The sequence below is a fragment of the Choloepus didactylus genome, chromosome 20, assembly GCF_015220235.1.
Source record: "Choloepus didactylus isolate mChoDid1 chromosome 20, mChoDid1.pri, whole genome shotgun sequence".
Classification (NCBI taxonomy): Eukaryota; Metazoa; Chordata; class Mammalia; order Pilosa; family Megalonychidae; genus Choloepus; species Choloepus didactylus.
The window spans coordinates 11,931,636-11,947,963 of NC_051326.1; the positions used below are offsets into that span (position 1 = coordinate 11,931,636).

The window sequence follows — 16,328 nt, forward strand, 5'->3', positions numbered from 1 at the left end:
AATTGAATATAAAAAAAAGAATATTATGCATATTGCCCCACTTCTAAGGACTTCCCTACCTCTTAAATCCTCCACATATTTTTTCATAGCACTTCTAACTATTTATTTTTTAGGTTTATTATTTTATTGTGTGTCTCCTTGTGCTCAAATCTAAGTTCTCTGAGGCAGGGATCTTAGTGCATTTTGTTCAGTGATGTAGTCCAAGAACCTATGTCACTTGGCCCATGACTGGCACTTACAAAATATATGAATGAGTGAATGAATGTGACTGACCAAAGGAATGACTCAAACAAATAAAAAAAATATTATTTTCACCTATCCGTAGGTGGTAAAGATTTAAAAAGACAAACACAGCCCAGAGTTGACAAGAATAAAGGAAAAATGGCTCTCTCGTAGATTAGTGTTAAAAATGTAAATTGGTACAAACTTTCTGTAAAGCAATTTAACTACCTGTATCATGTTTTAGACATGTATATAACCTTTGACACAACAATCGCAGTTCTCAAATTATATCCAAAGTTCTCAATCAGATAAAGATGAAAAGATGTACATTTAGAAAATTATCTATCACAGGACCATTTTATGCAATAGGAAATTTGAAAACTTCAATTTTTATCAATAAGGTTATATAAATATGGAACATCCATAAAATAAAATACTATGCATCTATTTTTTTTTCCAGTATGCTAGGTTTTTTTCTTTCATTGTGAAATTTAACATATACACATAACAGTGATAACTTTCGAAGCATGATTTCACAAGTAGAGAGCAAATTTCAAAGAATGTCATGGGTCACAGTTCTACAACTTTAGTCATTTCCATTATTGTAAAATATGCATACAGAAAGGTGTTAACTTTTGATGTACAGCTCAACCAGCAGTTATATAGTCAATTTCAAAAATTGTTATGGGTTACAGATCCAGTCAGTCCCCGCCCTATTATGCAATACAAGGTATATACAGAAAGATAAAGACCTTTAAGGCAAAATTCAATGAGCAGCTATAGAGCAAATCCCAAAGGATGCTGTAGGCTACAGTGCTACCATGTCATTTACCTCCTTCCAGGTAAGCTAGATTTTTTTTTTTTTTGCTTTTTTTTTAAAATTAAGATTTATTCACATACCATTCAATCATCCAAAGTAAATAATCCATTGATCACATTACCATCATACAGTTGTTCATTCATCACCCGGATCAATTTTTTTAAACATTTTCCTTGTACCGGAAAAACTAAAAGCAAGAATTAAAAAAAACAAGAGTAAAAATAGAACATCCAAATTTCACCCCCCCATTCTTCCTTTAGTTTTTTGTTTTTTGCCCCCGTTTTTCTACTCATCCATCCATTAACGAGACAAAGGGGAGTGTGGTCCATATGGCTTTCCCAATCACATTGTCACCCCTCTTAAGCTACATTTCTTTACAATCGTCTTCAAGATTCATGGGTTCTGCGTTGTAGTTTGATAGTTTCAGGTATTTACTGCTAGCTATTCCAATTCATTAGAACCTAAAAAGGGTTGTCTATATCGTGCGTAAGAGTGCCCACCAGAGTGACCTCTCGGCTCCTTTTGGAATTTCTCAGTCACTGAAACTTATTTCATTTCATTTCACATCCCCCTTTTGGTCAAGAAGATGTTCTCCATCCCACGATGCCGGGTCTAGATTTCTACCTGGGAGTCATATTCCATGTTGCCAGGGGGATTTACACCCCTGGGTGTCAGATCCCACGTAAGGGGGAGGGCAGTGATTTCACCTCTCAAGTCGGCTTAGCTAGAGAGAGAGGGCCACATCTGAGCAACAAAGAGGCATTCAAGAGGAGACACTTAGGCACAATTATAAGCAGGCCTAGCCTCTCCTTTATGCATCTATTTTTAAATAATGATGCTAAACATATGCTGACATGAAACAACATTCCCAAGAGTTAGCAATAAAACAAGTATATTTAAAAAATTTGTAGGAAGATACAATTTATATGAGATAATGTGTAGGTCTGTTTATATGCAGAGAAAGAATATGGAAGTGTGGTCACCAAAACATACTAACAAAGATTACCTTCAGGTGTTGGGGCTTTAATTTTTACTTTCTTCTTTAGGCTCTTCTTTATTACTTGAATTTTCTACAGAGTATATCTTTCTAATAGTATTAGAAAGTAATAGTAATAGAAAAAAACAAAGCTATTTTCATTTCAAAAACCTATGAAAGCTCTGTTTCTAGACCCATTATGGTAATATAAAGTAAGAAAGAAAACTTATTTTCCATTATACGAGTACTCTTCCGGACATGGAGACATCAAAATATCTTGACTGCTATTTCATCATAAATCTAAGAAAAGTTTTCAGCATTGTTTTAGGAGACCATTCCCAGAAACAGAACCCACCAGCAATGCCCAGGCTAATATGACTAGAAACCAGCATTAAAGTCATCCTTTCTACTTGCCTACCACCTTTTTGCATTAATCTGGCATACTAAAACATGTTGCTCAAAGGGAAAACCAAACCAAATAAACAAATAAGAAAGGAAAAAAAAACAAAAACAAAAACAAAAAACATGTAGCCTTCTTAAGGGCTTTTATTCTAAAGTGTGTGCTTCTTGGAGAGAGTGAGAAATCATCTTATCCAAAGAAGTAATACTATTTTCTCTTTACCTGTTAAACTCAGAAATCAATCTGAAAGCCACATAATATAACAGAGAAAATATGATTGCAGGAAACAAACTGTATCAGGCCTGGTTCTGCCTCCTTCTAGGGGCATGATTATGGGCAATTAGCTTCTTTTTACTTCAGTTAACAATTATCTATAAAATGATTGTCGTGAGGCTTACATATTATATATATAAAGCACTGAGCTTTACATACGTAGAATGTCTAGTCTGTAATAAGCACTCAAATGCTAACTCCCAACATTCAATATTCAAAAAGACAGCAAATGTGACTATTTCTTCTGGGAAGCCTTCCCAGACTCCCCAATGGAAGCCTCTTAATTTTACTTTCATGTCAGTTTAGCCATACCACAATGTTTGTCACCTCCAATAGCATGAACTTCTCTACGGTGAGAACTATGTTACATCTAATTCATGCTTATGGCCTCTTCAGCACCTAGTATAGTGCCTGGCAAAGAGTAAACATGTAAAAATTGGATGAATGGATAGGTTAATAAAAAAGCTAAATGAATATTACCAAAACATCTAAAAACAAAAAAAGATTATTCTAGGATATAGCTGTCTTATTATTAAATCAAAGTTTTAAATCAATGAACTAGCAAAGCTTATGTAAAGGATGCTGAAATTAAACCAATTCCTTTAAGAAAAGCTAAATCAAACAAAATGAGTCATACCAGAGACACACATTAAATCAATGGCAGAGAATATCATTTTAAAAAGTCAAAATCAAATTAGGACATGAAGTTTTCTAATATCAAAATCTATTTCTGTATTCTGTTATTGACAACAGTATTATCTTATAAAGCAGGAAAAAAATGCCATTTGATAGTTTCTGAGTCCTGGTTTTGTGTAATTTAAATCCAAATAACAATAATTGTCAAAAAACACATGCATATATGTGCACACACGAGCACATGCACACACACCCACACAGGCTAGCAAAGTGAAAGCCAGAAAAAAAATGTTCATTTGGCTATCCCTTAACCATCAATGAAACAGAAAGGTAAAATGCTGCAACAGTCTAAGAAAACTTCCCTGAAAGCACATAAGAAAGGATATAGAGAAGAAGAAAAGAGTTTCAAATAGAAGAGTTTTCTGTTAAAAAGCAAATCAAGAAAAAAAGACTAGATGAAAGTAAAATAGCCTCACATAAGAAAAATGAAAAACAAGAAAGGGTTATCAATGCACGCAAATAATCAAATGTAACTTTACATAATTTCACCAAAACCTACAGGGGGGGCGCAGCTTTCCCTCAGCAGAAGCCGTAGGAGGGCACGGATTGGAAGAGGGACCCACTCGGACATCCCAGGGACAATACGCCAATACCAAGGACTTATGAGTCAGCAGGAAAGACAATCTGTGCCAAAACTGAACTGAAGGTTTAGACTCTTGCAACAGCCTTAAATCTCCAGGAACACCTGGGAGGTTTATTAAAGCCGCCCTCCCTCCCTGACCGCTCAGACACATGCCACACATTCAGGGCGGACAGCACCAACAACACACCCAAACTTGGTGCACCAATTGGACCCCCACAAGAATCGGACCCCCACACACCACAAAGACAAAGTTGGGGAGAACTGGCTTGAGGGGAATAGGTGGCTCGCGGACGCCACCTGCTGCTTAAAGTGTATGCCACCAAGCTGTAGCTCTGACAAATTAGAGATAACTGTTCAAATAAGCCTGCATATCCTAAAAGAACCCTATCAAGATTAGCAAATGCCAAGAGGCCAAAAACAACAGAAAATTTTAAAGCATATGAAAAAAACAGACGATATGGATAACCCAAACCCAAACACCCAAACCAAAAGATCAGAGGAGACACAGTACTTGGAGCAATTAATCAAAGAACTAAAGACAAACAACAAGAGCATGGCACAGGATATGAAGAACATGAAGAAGACCCTAGAAGAGCATAAAGAAGAAATTGCAAGAGTAAATTAAAAAATAGGTGATCTTATGGAAATAAAAGAAACTGCCGACCAAATTAAAAAGATTCTGGATACTCATAGTACAAGACTAGAGGAAGCTGAACAATGAATCAATGACCTGGAGGACAACAAAACTGAACATGAAAGAACGAAAGAATGGGGAAAAATCAAAATAAACCTCAGGGATATGACAGATAAAATAAAATGTCCAAATATGAGTCACTGGTGTCCCAGAAGGGGAAGAAAAGAGTAAAGGGCTAGAAAGAGTATTCAAAGAAATTGGGGAAAACTTCCCAAACCTTCTACACAACATAAATACATAAAGCATAAAAGCCCAGTGAACTCCAAATAGAATAAATCCAAATAAACCCACTCCAAGACACATTCTGATCAGACCGTCAAATACTGAAGAGAAGGAGCAAGTTCTGAAAGGAGCAAGAGAAAAGCAATTCACCACATACAAAGGAAACAACATAAGACTAAGCAGTGACTACTCAGCAGCCATGGAGGCGAGAAGGCAGTGGCACAACATATTTAAAATTCTGAGAGAAAAATTGCCAACCAAGAATTCTTTATCCAGCAAAACTCTCCTTCAAATCTGAGGTAGAGCTTAAATTTTTCACAAACAAATGCTGAGAGATTTTGCTAATAAAAGACCTGCCCTACTTCAGATACTAAAGGGAGCCCTACCGACAGAGAAACAAAAGAAACGAAAGAGAGATATGGAGAAAGGTTCAGTACTAAAGAGATTCAATATTGGTTCAATAAAGGACAATAAGAGAGAGAGGAAAAAAATACATCTGACAAACATAAACCAAGGGATAGGATGGCTGATTCAAGAAATGCCTTCACAGTAATAACACTGAACATAAATGGATTAAACTTCCCAATTAAAAGATATAGATTGGCAGAATGGATCAAAAAACATGAACAATCAATATGTTGCATACAAGAGACTCATCTTAGGGACACAAAGAAATTGAAAGTGAAAGGCTGGGAAAAAATATTTCATGCAAGCTACAGCCAAAAGAAAGCAGGAGTAGCAATATTAATCTCAGATATAATACACTTTAAATGCAAAGATGTTATGAGAGACAAAGAAGGCCACTACATACTAATAAAAGGGGCAATTCAACAGGAAGAAATAATAATCATAAATGTTTATGCACCCAATCATGGTGCCACAAAATACATGAGACAAACACTGGCAAAACTAAAAGAAGCAATGGATGTTTCCACAATAATTGTGGGAGACTTTAACACATCACTCTCTCCTATAGATAGATCAACCAGACAGAAGACCAATAACGAAACTGAAAACCTAAACAATCTGATAAATGAATTTGATTTAACAGACATATATAGAACATTACATCCCAAATCACCAGGATATATATTCTTCTCTAGTGCTCACGGAACTTTCTCCAGAATAGACCATATGCTGGGTCATAAAACAAGCCTCAACAAATTTAAAAAAATTGAAATTATTCAAAGCACATTCTCTGACCACAATGGAATACAATTAGAAGTCAATAACCATCAGAGACTTAGAAAATTCACAAATACCTGCAGGTTAAACAACACACTCGTAAACAATCAGTGGGTTAAAGAAGAAATAGTGACAACCCAGAAGATGGCAGCTGGGTGAGACAGGGCAAAAAAATGCCTCCATGAAAAACACTAGATAAAAAACTAGAAAGAGACCCAGAATACCGGTTACGGCGATACGCCATCTGGACAAGGTTTGCTAGTTCCCAGGGGCCGTATACTTGGTGAAACTGGGAGTCTGCATTCTGAAACGAGTAAGCTGGCTGGAAGACCTGCAGCCGCATGGCGGTTTGGGAAAGCCAGGGTTTGGCATTTGAAGACTGACGGGCTCTTTTAAAAAAAAAGAAAAAAAAGGAGGAAAAACCCAGGAGCGGCTGAAGCTGCGATAGTGGGAACCACACAGTAAAACACAGCAAGAGGGGGCTGGGCTGGCCTCTCAGTGTCTGGCCTGGAAGATAGCCCGCTGCAGATACCCTTGGGGCCGGGGGAACGGAGGGGAGAGCCGGAAGCAGAAAGAAATCCCGCAGCTAGCAGCTGGCTCCCGGGAGGGCTGGATAAACTCCTATCCGGGGCCGTGCCCACAGCCCAGAGCCCTGCCAGTTGTCCCGGAGCTGGGAAGGAGGAACTGTGCGAGGAGGGGGTTGTTGAGACACCCCGTTCGACCATTTTTGCATTAGGCTGAAAGCGCCCCAGCACGGCCCGGTGGCCCAGGGCTTCCCTTGAGGGACGGCGCGCACTGGTGACGTAGCACGGCATTCCCTCGGCAGAGGTCTTGGAGGATCGCGGCTGGGTGGAAGAACCCACTCAGAGAACCAAGTGACACTATGCCAAGTTGGGTGGTTTGTAGAACAGCGAGACAGAGGGTCTGGGGCTGAAATGAAATGAAGGATTAGACTCTTGTGGCGGCCTTGAATCTCCAGGAACCTGGGGGATTTGAATACTAAAGCTGTCCTTCCTCCCTGGCCACCCGTAGACACGCCCCACATTCAGGGCGGATGGCTCCAGCAATACACCCAAACAATTCTCCAACTGAACCCCACAAGAATCATTTCCTCACACACCGTGGGGACAAGGTGGAGAACTGACTCGAGGGGTATAGGTGACTCACAGATGCCATCTGCTGGTTAGTTAGAGAAAGTGTATGCCACCAAACTGTGTTTCTGAAGAATTAGACAGGTACTTTTTTTTTTACAACTTGAAAGAACCCTATCAAGCAAAGTAAATGCCAAGAGGCTAAAAACAACAGAAAATCTCAATACATATGATAAAACCAGACGATATGGAGACTCCAACTCCAAACACACAAATCGAATTATCAGACATCAAGAAGACCACAGCCCAGGATATAAGTGACATAAAGAAGACCCTAGAAGAGCATAAAGAAGAAACTGCAAGAGTAAATAAAAAAATAGAAGATCTTATGGAAATAAAAGAAACTGTTGGCCAAATTAAAAAGACTCTGGATATTCACAAGACTAAAGGAAGCTGAACAACATCTCAGTGTCCTAGAAGTCCACAGAACAGAAAATGAAAGAACAATAGAAAGAATGGAGAAAAAAATCGAAAAAATCAAAATGGATCTCGGGGATACGACAGATAAAATAAAACATACAAACTTAAGACTCATTGGTGTCCCAGAAGGGGAAGAGAAGGGTAAAGGTTTAGAAAGAGTATTCAAAGAAATTGTTGGGGAAAACTTCCCCAACCTTCTACACAATATAAATACACAAAGCATAAATGCTCAGTGAACTCCAAATAGAATAAATCCAAATAAACCCACCCTGAGACATATTCTGATCAGGCTATCAAATACTGAAGAGAAGGAGCAAGTTCTGAAAGCAGCAAGAGAAAAGCAATTCACCACATACAAAGGAAACAATGTAAGACTAAGTTGTGACTACTCATCGGCCACCATGGAGTCAAGAAGGCAGTGGCAGGACATATTTAAAATTCGGAGAGACAAAAATTTCCAACCAAGAATACTTTATCTAGCAAAACTCTCCTTCAAATTCGAGGGAGAGCTTAAATTTTTCACAGACAAACAAATGCTGAGAGACTTTGCCAATAAAAGACCTGCCCTAATTCAGATTCTAAAGGGAGCCCTACCAACAAAGAAACAAAGAAAGAAGAAAGAGATAGAGAGAATTTTAATAGACATATATAGTACCTTACTTCCCAAATCACCAGGACACTCATTTTTCTCTAGTGATCACGGATCTTTCTCCAGAAGGGACCATAAGCTGGGACATAAAACAAGCCTCATTAAAAAAAAAAAAAAAAATTGAATATACTCAAAGCACCTTCTCCAACCACAATGGAATACAAACAGAAGTCAATAATTTTTGAACTGTAACTGCACTATTTACTTCCTACATGATATAAAGTACACAAACTCTAATGACGAATCAGTGGTTTTGAACTCAATGTAAAATATATAATTTTAGACAACTATATAAAGGTGGGGGAATGGAGGAGTACAGGAACATAGTTTATGTGTCCTATTGAAGTGAAGGTGGTATCAAAGAAAAACAAGATTGATAGGGATTTAAGAGGTTAATTTTAAGTCCCACAGTAAACACAAAGAAATTATCAGAGAATATAACCATAGAGATGAAAAAGTAGAGTTTGGGTTAAGAGAAATGGGGGAAGGGGCAATGGGGAGCTAAGAAATGAGTGTAGGGTTGCTGTTTGAGGTGAAGGGAAATTTCTAGTAATGGATGGTGGGAAAGAGCATTACATCATTCTAAATGTGATTAATCCCACTAATGGAAGGCTAGGGAGGGGGTGGAATGGGAAGATTTAGGCTATATATATGTTTTTGTACCTCAAAGGAATTCATCAAGAAGGCAAAGAGGCAGCCAACTCAACGGGAAAAAATTTTTGGAAACCATGTATCTGACAAAAGACTGATATCTTGCATATATAAAGAAATCCTACAACTCAATGACAATAGTACAGACAGCCCAATTATAAAATGGGCAAAAGATATGAAGAGACAGTTCTCTGAAGGGGAAATACAAATGGCCAAAAAACACATGAAAAAATGTTCAGCTTCACTAGCTATTAGAGAGATGCAAATTAAGACTACAACGAGACACCATCTCGTACCAATTAGAATGGCTGCCATTAAACAAACAGGAAACTACAAATGCTGTAGAGGATGTGGAAAAATTGGAACTCTGATTCATTGTTGGTGGGACTGTATAATGGTTCAGCCACTCTGGAAGACAGTCTGGCAGTTCCTTAGAAAACTAGATACCGAGTTACCCTTCGAGCCAGCAATTGCACTTCTCCATCTATACCCGGAAGATCTGAAAGCAGTGATGCAAACAGATATCTGCACGCCAATGTTCACAGCAGCATTATTCACAATTGCCAAGAGATGGAAACAATTCAAATGTCCTTCAACAGATGAGTGGATAAATAAAATGTGGTATATACACACAATGGAATACTATGCAGCACTAAGAAGGAACGATGTCATGAAACATATGACAGCTTGGATGAACCTTGAAGACATAATGCTGAGCGTAATAAGCCAGGCACAAAAAGAGAAATATTATATGCTACCACTAATGTGAACATTGCTGGGGGAGAATGCAGGGGTGTTGGGCTTCCCCACCTCGATGGTTGCTGATGCGCTCGCAGACACTGGGGACTGGTGGTTTGATGAGCTGAGCCCTCAATCATGGGACTTGCCCTTGGGAAGACTGTTACTGCAAAGGAGAGGCTAGGCCTGCTTATAACTGTGCCTAAGTGTCTCCTCCTGAATGCCTCTTTGTTGCTCAGATGTGGCCCTCTCTCTCTAGCTAAGCCAACTTGGCAAGTGAAACTCACTGCCCTCCCCCTTACGTGGGATCTGACTCCCAGGGGTATAAATCCCCCGGAAACGTGGAATATGACTCCTGGGGAAGAATCTGGACCCAGAATCGTGGGATGGAGGACATCTTCTTGACCAAATGGGGGATGTGAAAGGAAAGGAAGTAAGTTTCAGTGACTGAGAAATTCCAAAAGGAGCCGAGAGGTCACTCTGGTTGGCACTCTTACACACAATATAGATAATCATTTTTAGGTTCTAATGAATTGGAATAGCTAGCAGTAAATACCAAAACTATCAAACTACAACCCAGAACCCTTGAACCTGGAAGACAATTACATAAAAATGTAGCTTATGAGAGGTGACAAGGTGATTAGGAAAGCCATGTGGATCACACTCCCCTTTGTCCAGTGTATGAATGGATGAGTAGAAAAACGGGGGCAAAAAAAAAACAACAAAAAAACCCGGTGTTCTTTTTTACTTTAATTGTTCTTTTTCACTTTAATTTTTATTCTTATTACTTTTGTGTGTGTGATAATAAAAATGTTCAAAAATTAATTTTGGGGATGGACGCACAACTATATGGTGGTATTGTGAACAACTGATTGTACGTTTTGTATGACTGCATGGTATGTGAATACATCTCAATAAAATTGAATTATTTAAAAAAAGATAACAGTAAAAGTGACAGATAGGAAAAAAAAAATACTGGTGTAACATTCAATACATGTCTATTAAAAAAAAAAAAAACCTACATGGGGGAAACTATGATTCAAGTTGGAAACTTTGATTCAAGTTGAATATTTAAATTTGTTCAAAATATCTCTAAGGAAAAATGACTTAAAAGTATGCACAATCCAGGCTCTGCTAATAGAGGAGTACTATTAGACCCACCTAACAGGAGCTTTATGGTCCTTTAACTACTGTGCTTATGGAAATACATGTGATGAGGCTGTTAGCATTTGAAAACTAATTTGGCCTATTAATTTAGAATTACCTTCACACTACAATTGTTTAGCCGTTGAAGTGCAGAGCAAAAGCTGTTAACATATATAGTAAAAAGGTAAATATGAACAGAATAACCATAAAACCCAACTTAGGAAAATGTAAACTAATGAGGTTTTGCAGAATCAAAAAGTTGTTTAATTACTAAGCAATTTCTAATTCAAAAATTTCTATAGCACTTAGAGCCCTGAATTGTCATCTGAAACTTACCACATCTTAAAGGATTTTTAGATCATGGTAAATATTTAATTACTTTTAATTTTATTTCAAATAAAAAGCAATACAATTGGGGACTTTCTAAGGGTAATTCTTCCCTGTCCCACCCACCCCTTAACCAAAAAAAAAAAAAAAAAAAAAAAAAAAAAAAAAAATCAGGCAATCACATTAAAAAAAATAGAAACTGAGAAACTGCAGCAAATAAGATTCCCCTGATTTGGGGGAAAGATTTTTAAGTAGTTGACCACAAACTCATTATTACCACTACACTAAAAAACATACACAGTAAGTTTTCCAGAGTTGCTTCCAAACAACAGAAAAACAAAGTCCTCAAGGTTACAGTAAGTAAAAATATACTATAATTCAAACTGTAAAGTAGCAAATAAAACTCTAAATTAAAGGAAATTCAACATAAAATACTCACATTGTAAAATGAAGGTAGGGTTTATGTACAGCAGCAGCTGATGACTGTTTCTTTGGTGATCCTGAGTGACAACTGGTCTCAAAAATTGATAGAGAATTCTCATCTTCACTATCATCTAAAATTAGAGTTTCTGTATCTGTTTAAAAAAATCAGGAGGGTTATGAGGCTTATAAATCCTTTAATATTAGTGCCCCACGAAGATTAAGGAAAATTGGGTTAAAAAAATCAAGTGAAATTAACAAACTATCTATGAAGTTATAAAGATTTAACAGGCAAGCAGATAAACTACAATATTTTGAATACCTCATGAATGAAATTTCACATCTACAGACTATTTACTTAAGTATTATGGGATGTAATTTGAGAGATTTCATTTACTGTAACAAGTCCGGAGAAGAAGTGGCACTCTCATTAAATTTTCACCCACTTACTTTACTAAAATCACTATAATTCTGATCAAACACAAGTCCATTTCATATAAGATACCTGATTTAGTTATAGGGTAGTTGAGACTAGGCCATTTCTTACAAAAGCAAAAACACCCAAAACACATGCTTTTAAAGTAAAACCTAATCCAGTTAAGATGGAATCAAAAATTCAGTCAGAACAAAGTTAATCTTAAAAATGCGATCATTCAAGTAGCAATAGCCTGTATATGGGTCTTAAGTTGCTATGCAGCGGACTCACTGGAACTAAAAATCCTTACCAAGAGTTAAAAATTAACTGGGTTACATCTTGAGCATTAATAGCTATACCTCATATATACATATCAAAAGTTCCAATTTATTCAAATAAAAAGCTATACTAAAAACGTGTATAGAGAAGAATTAAGATAGAAAGAAATCCAACCTTTCCAAAATAATAAAAATATTAATAATAATAATAATAAAGATATGCTTTCTAAAGTGAGATACTAAATTGTGCCAGTAGACACAGATCTCACTGGCTTTTAAAAGCTAAATATTTAAGAGAACTATTATTTTTTAAACTAACCTGGAAAATAACTGAGTACCTTTTGAATGATAATTTTATAAACAAAGAAAGTATATTTGCCTAAGAAAAACATTAAAACCAAAACAAACCAGAACAATACATCTAAATAACTTTCAAAATTAGCAAAAATTAAAATAAAATTTGGCCTCTTTTCTCCACTGGTGTGTACCATTAACTGAAGAAAAATTAGAATTACAGAATACTTTATACTTATGGGGAAACTAGTTATAAGAAAACAAGACCAAAAAATCATAAAACGGTAATTCTCAAATGTAGATACAGGTGCTATCATATCATAATCTCTCAGAAGGGAAGGTAAGAATTTTATGATTTTCTAAAGAAGATATGCATTTTAAAAAGATTGGGAAATCTGGGGAAAAGATGAATATTCCCAGTTTTGAAAATCAGAGATAAGAAATGTACAATTCATGGTATTGTGAGGCTCCTAGATACTCAATAAAACATTTTTCCCCTCCCTATTTGGTAAATTTAAGAAATCAAGTAGTCATGTACATCTACTCCTAAAAAAAATTAAAGGTTCTGGAAAAAATTAATTTTATGATCACAATGAACTTTTATACAGTGATTAAACAATCACTGTAGTGTATTTCATTGAACAATATTCCATTTGGTGCAGACTACATTCCAAACAAAGTGCTAGACTGTGGGGAAATTAAGATAATTAAAGCACATTACTTTCCCTTCAAATTTCATGGGTCTTAATTTGATTAGTATATTACCCCACAGGTTTTTTTTCTCTAAAGGAGTGATTTTTTAAAGGCAGCTTTCGGTGTTTCACTCAGGTCCCAAGCACAAACTTGAGGCTAGCATTCAAGACTCTTTACAAACAGGTCTTGATTTACTCTTGCCGGTAGCTTATACCCCAATCAGACCAGAAAACCCTACATGTGCCTCAACCTTTCCTACTCTGTGGCTTTCTTCAAAATGTTTCATCTACGTAGAATGCCCTACTAACCCTCTATTTTTCATCATTAAAATTTCCTGAATCCCTCCATTAGGATATATTCGCCCTTTTATGGATCTCTATAGCCCTCCAGTTACATCGCTCTTTACCCTCTCTTTACCGATGGCCTGTCTTGCTCCAATCTCTATGTAAATTATAACAACATATATTTGATGAGAGGAATCCAGAGAAGGGTTACAGTAATGTAGGCAAGAGCATGGACTTTGAAGCCCTGGGATTGAATGCAGGCTCCAGAACTTATTAAATGAATGACCTTACATAAGCCAAATTACCTTCCTAAGTCTCCTAATCACTTCCTCTATATAATATGGATAATAAGAGTACCTACTCCACAGGATTATTATAAGGATAACAATAAAATAAAAGCAAGCCGTTATTATCATAGTTAATTTTGCTACAGAGTAACACTCCTACATCAAGATGGTCAGAATGTCCCAAGAGAAAGCAAACATCCATTCATTCTACAAACATTCACTGGGCACCTACCATGTACCAGGCAGCAGGCTAGGCCTGGAATACATAGTGGTGAGTGAATATATACAGTGTTCATGGCACATATAAAAGAGCACATAAAAATAACCCTACAAGAGACTCAGAATTTATTTACTTAATCCTGTACTTTTGACATTATAAGAATATAAGAAAGTAATTTATAGTACCTTCTTTCTTGTCACTCTGGCTAATTTCAGCATGAGGAAACACTTTTTGTAAGACTGCCAGGATATTATTGAAGCTTCTTTCCAGTAGTGGCCTTATAATGGGGGATAGGGCATGTCCTGAAGACATCACAGCACGTTGGGAAGCAGGCACAATATTCTGCATTGCATGATAAAAATCTTGTGCACTGAGCACTATTGAAGAAACGTCCAGCTGCAATTTATGACTGCTAGCATAGATCTGGGGATAACGCCTGCGCAGGGCAATCAGGGCAGCTTCAGTGCACAAGGCCTTGATATCAGCTCCACAGTAGCCTAATGCACAAAACGAAAAGGATAACAAAGTTCATTCTTCCAAGCACTGATCATGTTTTGCAAAAATGCATATCCCTAGCTTTTCAAGTAATAATCAGTACTAAATCAAAAATTATGTACAATTTTATCAGCAAATGAAAACTGATACTGAAAATCACCTAATAAAATTACTGAATAAAGGGTTAAATGCTCAGTAAGACTGAAAATGTTTCGAACACTTTACATCAACAAAAATATGAACTAACAATATTAACACAGGTCATATATTTGTCCAGGTTTTAAGTTCTATCTCAATTCTTCAACGATATTAGCAACATTAGTTTAGATCTCATAACATAATGCTTATAAAGAAATGAAATTATTTTTCCAATATTAGCAACTTCCAAACACATATAAAGGAGTAATACAAAGTAGTACATAAGAAGAAACTTCAAACACTGAACTGCTCTACTACCAACTCTGAGTTCAACCTACTAAAAAATTAATATCCACTCTCCCAAAATTATAATTTAAAATTGTAATTCACCTGTAACTATTACAAAGGCATTAAAGGTATTAAGAAAGTTAAAAATATTCTCATTTTCTACACTTATTTCCTTTATATATATATTAGTTTTAAATGGCTAATAATCTAGTTCTAAGAGCTATGTCAACATGTGATACAAACATCCATTATCCACATTTAACTGATTATACAGTTAAACAATAGATCAAGTCCGCTAGGCTTTTAGTCATTTCATTTATCTGAGTAACAAATACATATAAAAACATGAACTGTTAGGTCTTTACCACAAAAAGAAAGAAAACCTCATATAGCTATACGCTTTTTATATCAGCAATAATGCTTGCATTTTGTCACCATTTATGCTGGCAAGGGACTACTTGGACTAGTTTCAGAACATTGGCCCCTAAGCTCAGTAAGGAAAGGTATAAAGTTTATTTACCTTTTTACACCTCACAGTGACCTTACAGAGTATTTAAATAAATAAAAAATGGCGATTAGGGAGAAAAACTATGAGCAGAGACAAAGGCCCAGAATTAACTGGCAGAAAAGCAATATTAAGGGACATCTACCATATAAACCAAAATGCAAGTCATTCACAAAATCTATAATAAACTCTATCTGGATTATTAGTAAGGCAAATAAATGATCCTGTTAATAATCAAATCCTACAAATAACAGAAAAATCCTCCCTACCCTACTCTTTTTCTTTTCCCAAAGCACTTACCTTCTAACATACTATAACGTTTACCTATTACGTTTATTCATTTACCTATTCTGTTTACTGTCTGGCTCCCCTTATTAGAATGTAAGCTCTGTAAGGGTAGGGATCTTTTTTTTGTTCACTACGGTATCTAAAATACCTAGAAAAGTGCCTGGCACACAAAAGATATCCAATGAATATTTGTTAAGTGAGTGAAAGAATGAGTGAATGGATGAATGAAAAGAGAAGAGACTATAAAATTACAGTTTGGGGAGGTAAAACTGCTAGGTTATCACATACTACAAAAAACAATGTGGATGAATCCATTGAACTTTTAGTATTTTTCTAAGAAAACTAAATTCTTTTATTATTAAACCAACCTATTCACTGTGAGTAATAAATAGCAGTGAGAACTGTGAAAAAAATATATAGAAAACTGCATTCTTTAAAAAAGTCTCAGAGTTAGCAGAAAACTTAATATGACCTCAGAGCATTTAATGCAGAAAACTAAGAAATTAAGCATTAACACTGTCCCATTAGCGCAATCTATTTCCTAAAATAATTCTTTAGAATAACCAGATT

General features: G+C 36.2%; 1 protein-coding gene across 8 annotated transcripts in view; it reads right to left on the bottom strand.

Moving 5' to 3' along the window:
• ATAD2B (ATPase family AAA domain containing 2B) overlaps positions 1-16,328 on the bottom strand; it is a 207,189-nt gene that overhangs the window by 91,387 nt on the left and 99,474 nt on the right. For all 8 annotated transcript variants that reach the window (XM_037812951.1, XM_037812948.1, XM_037812949.1 and 5 more), the window contains 2 exons: positions 14,230-14,541; positions 11,593-11,728 (listed from right to left, as the gene is read on the bottom strand). In XM_037812951.1, coding sequence (XP_037668879.1) covers positions 11,593-11,728; positions 14,230-14,541 — 448 coding nt within the window. The remainder of the gene's footprint in view (positions 1-11,592; positions 11,729-14,229; positions 14,542-16,328) is intronic.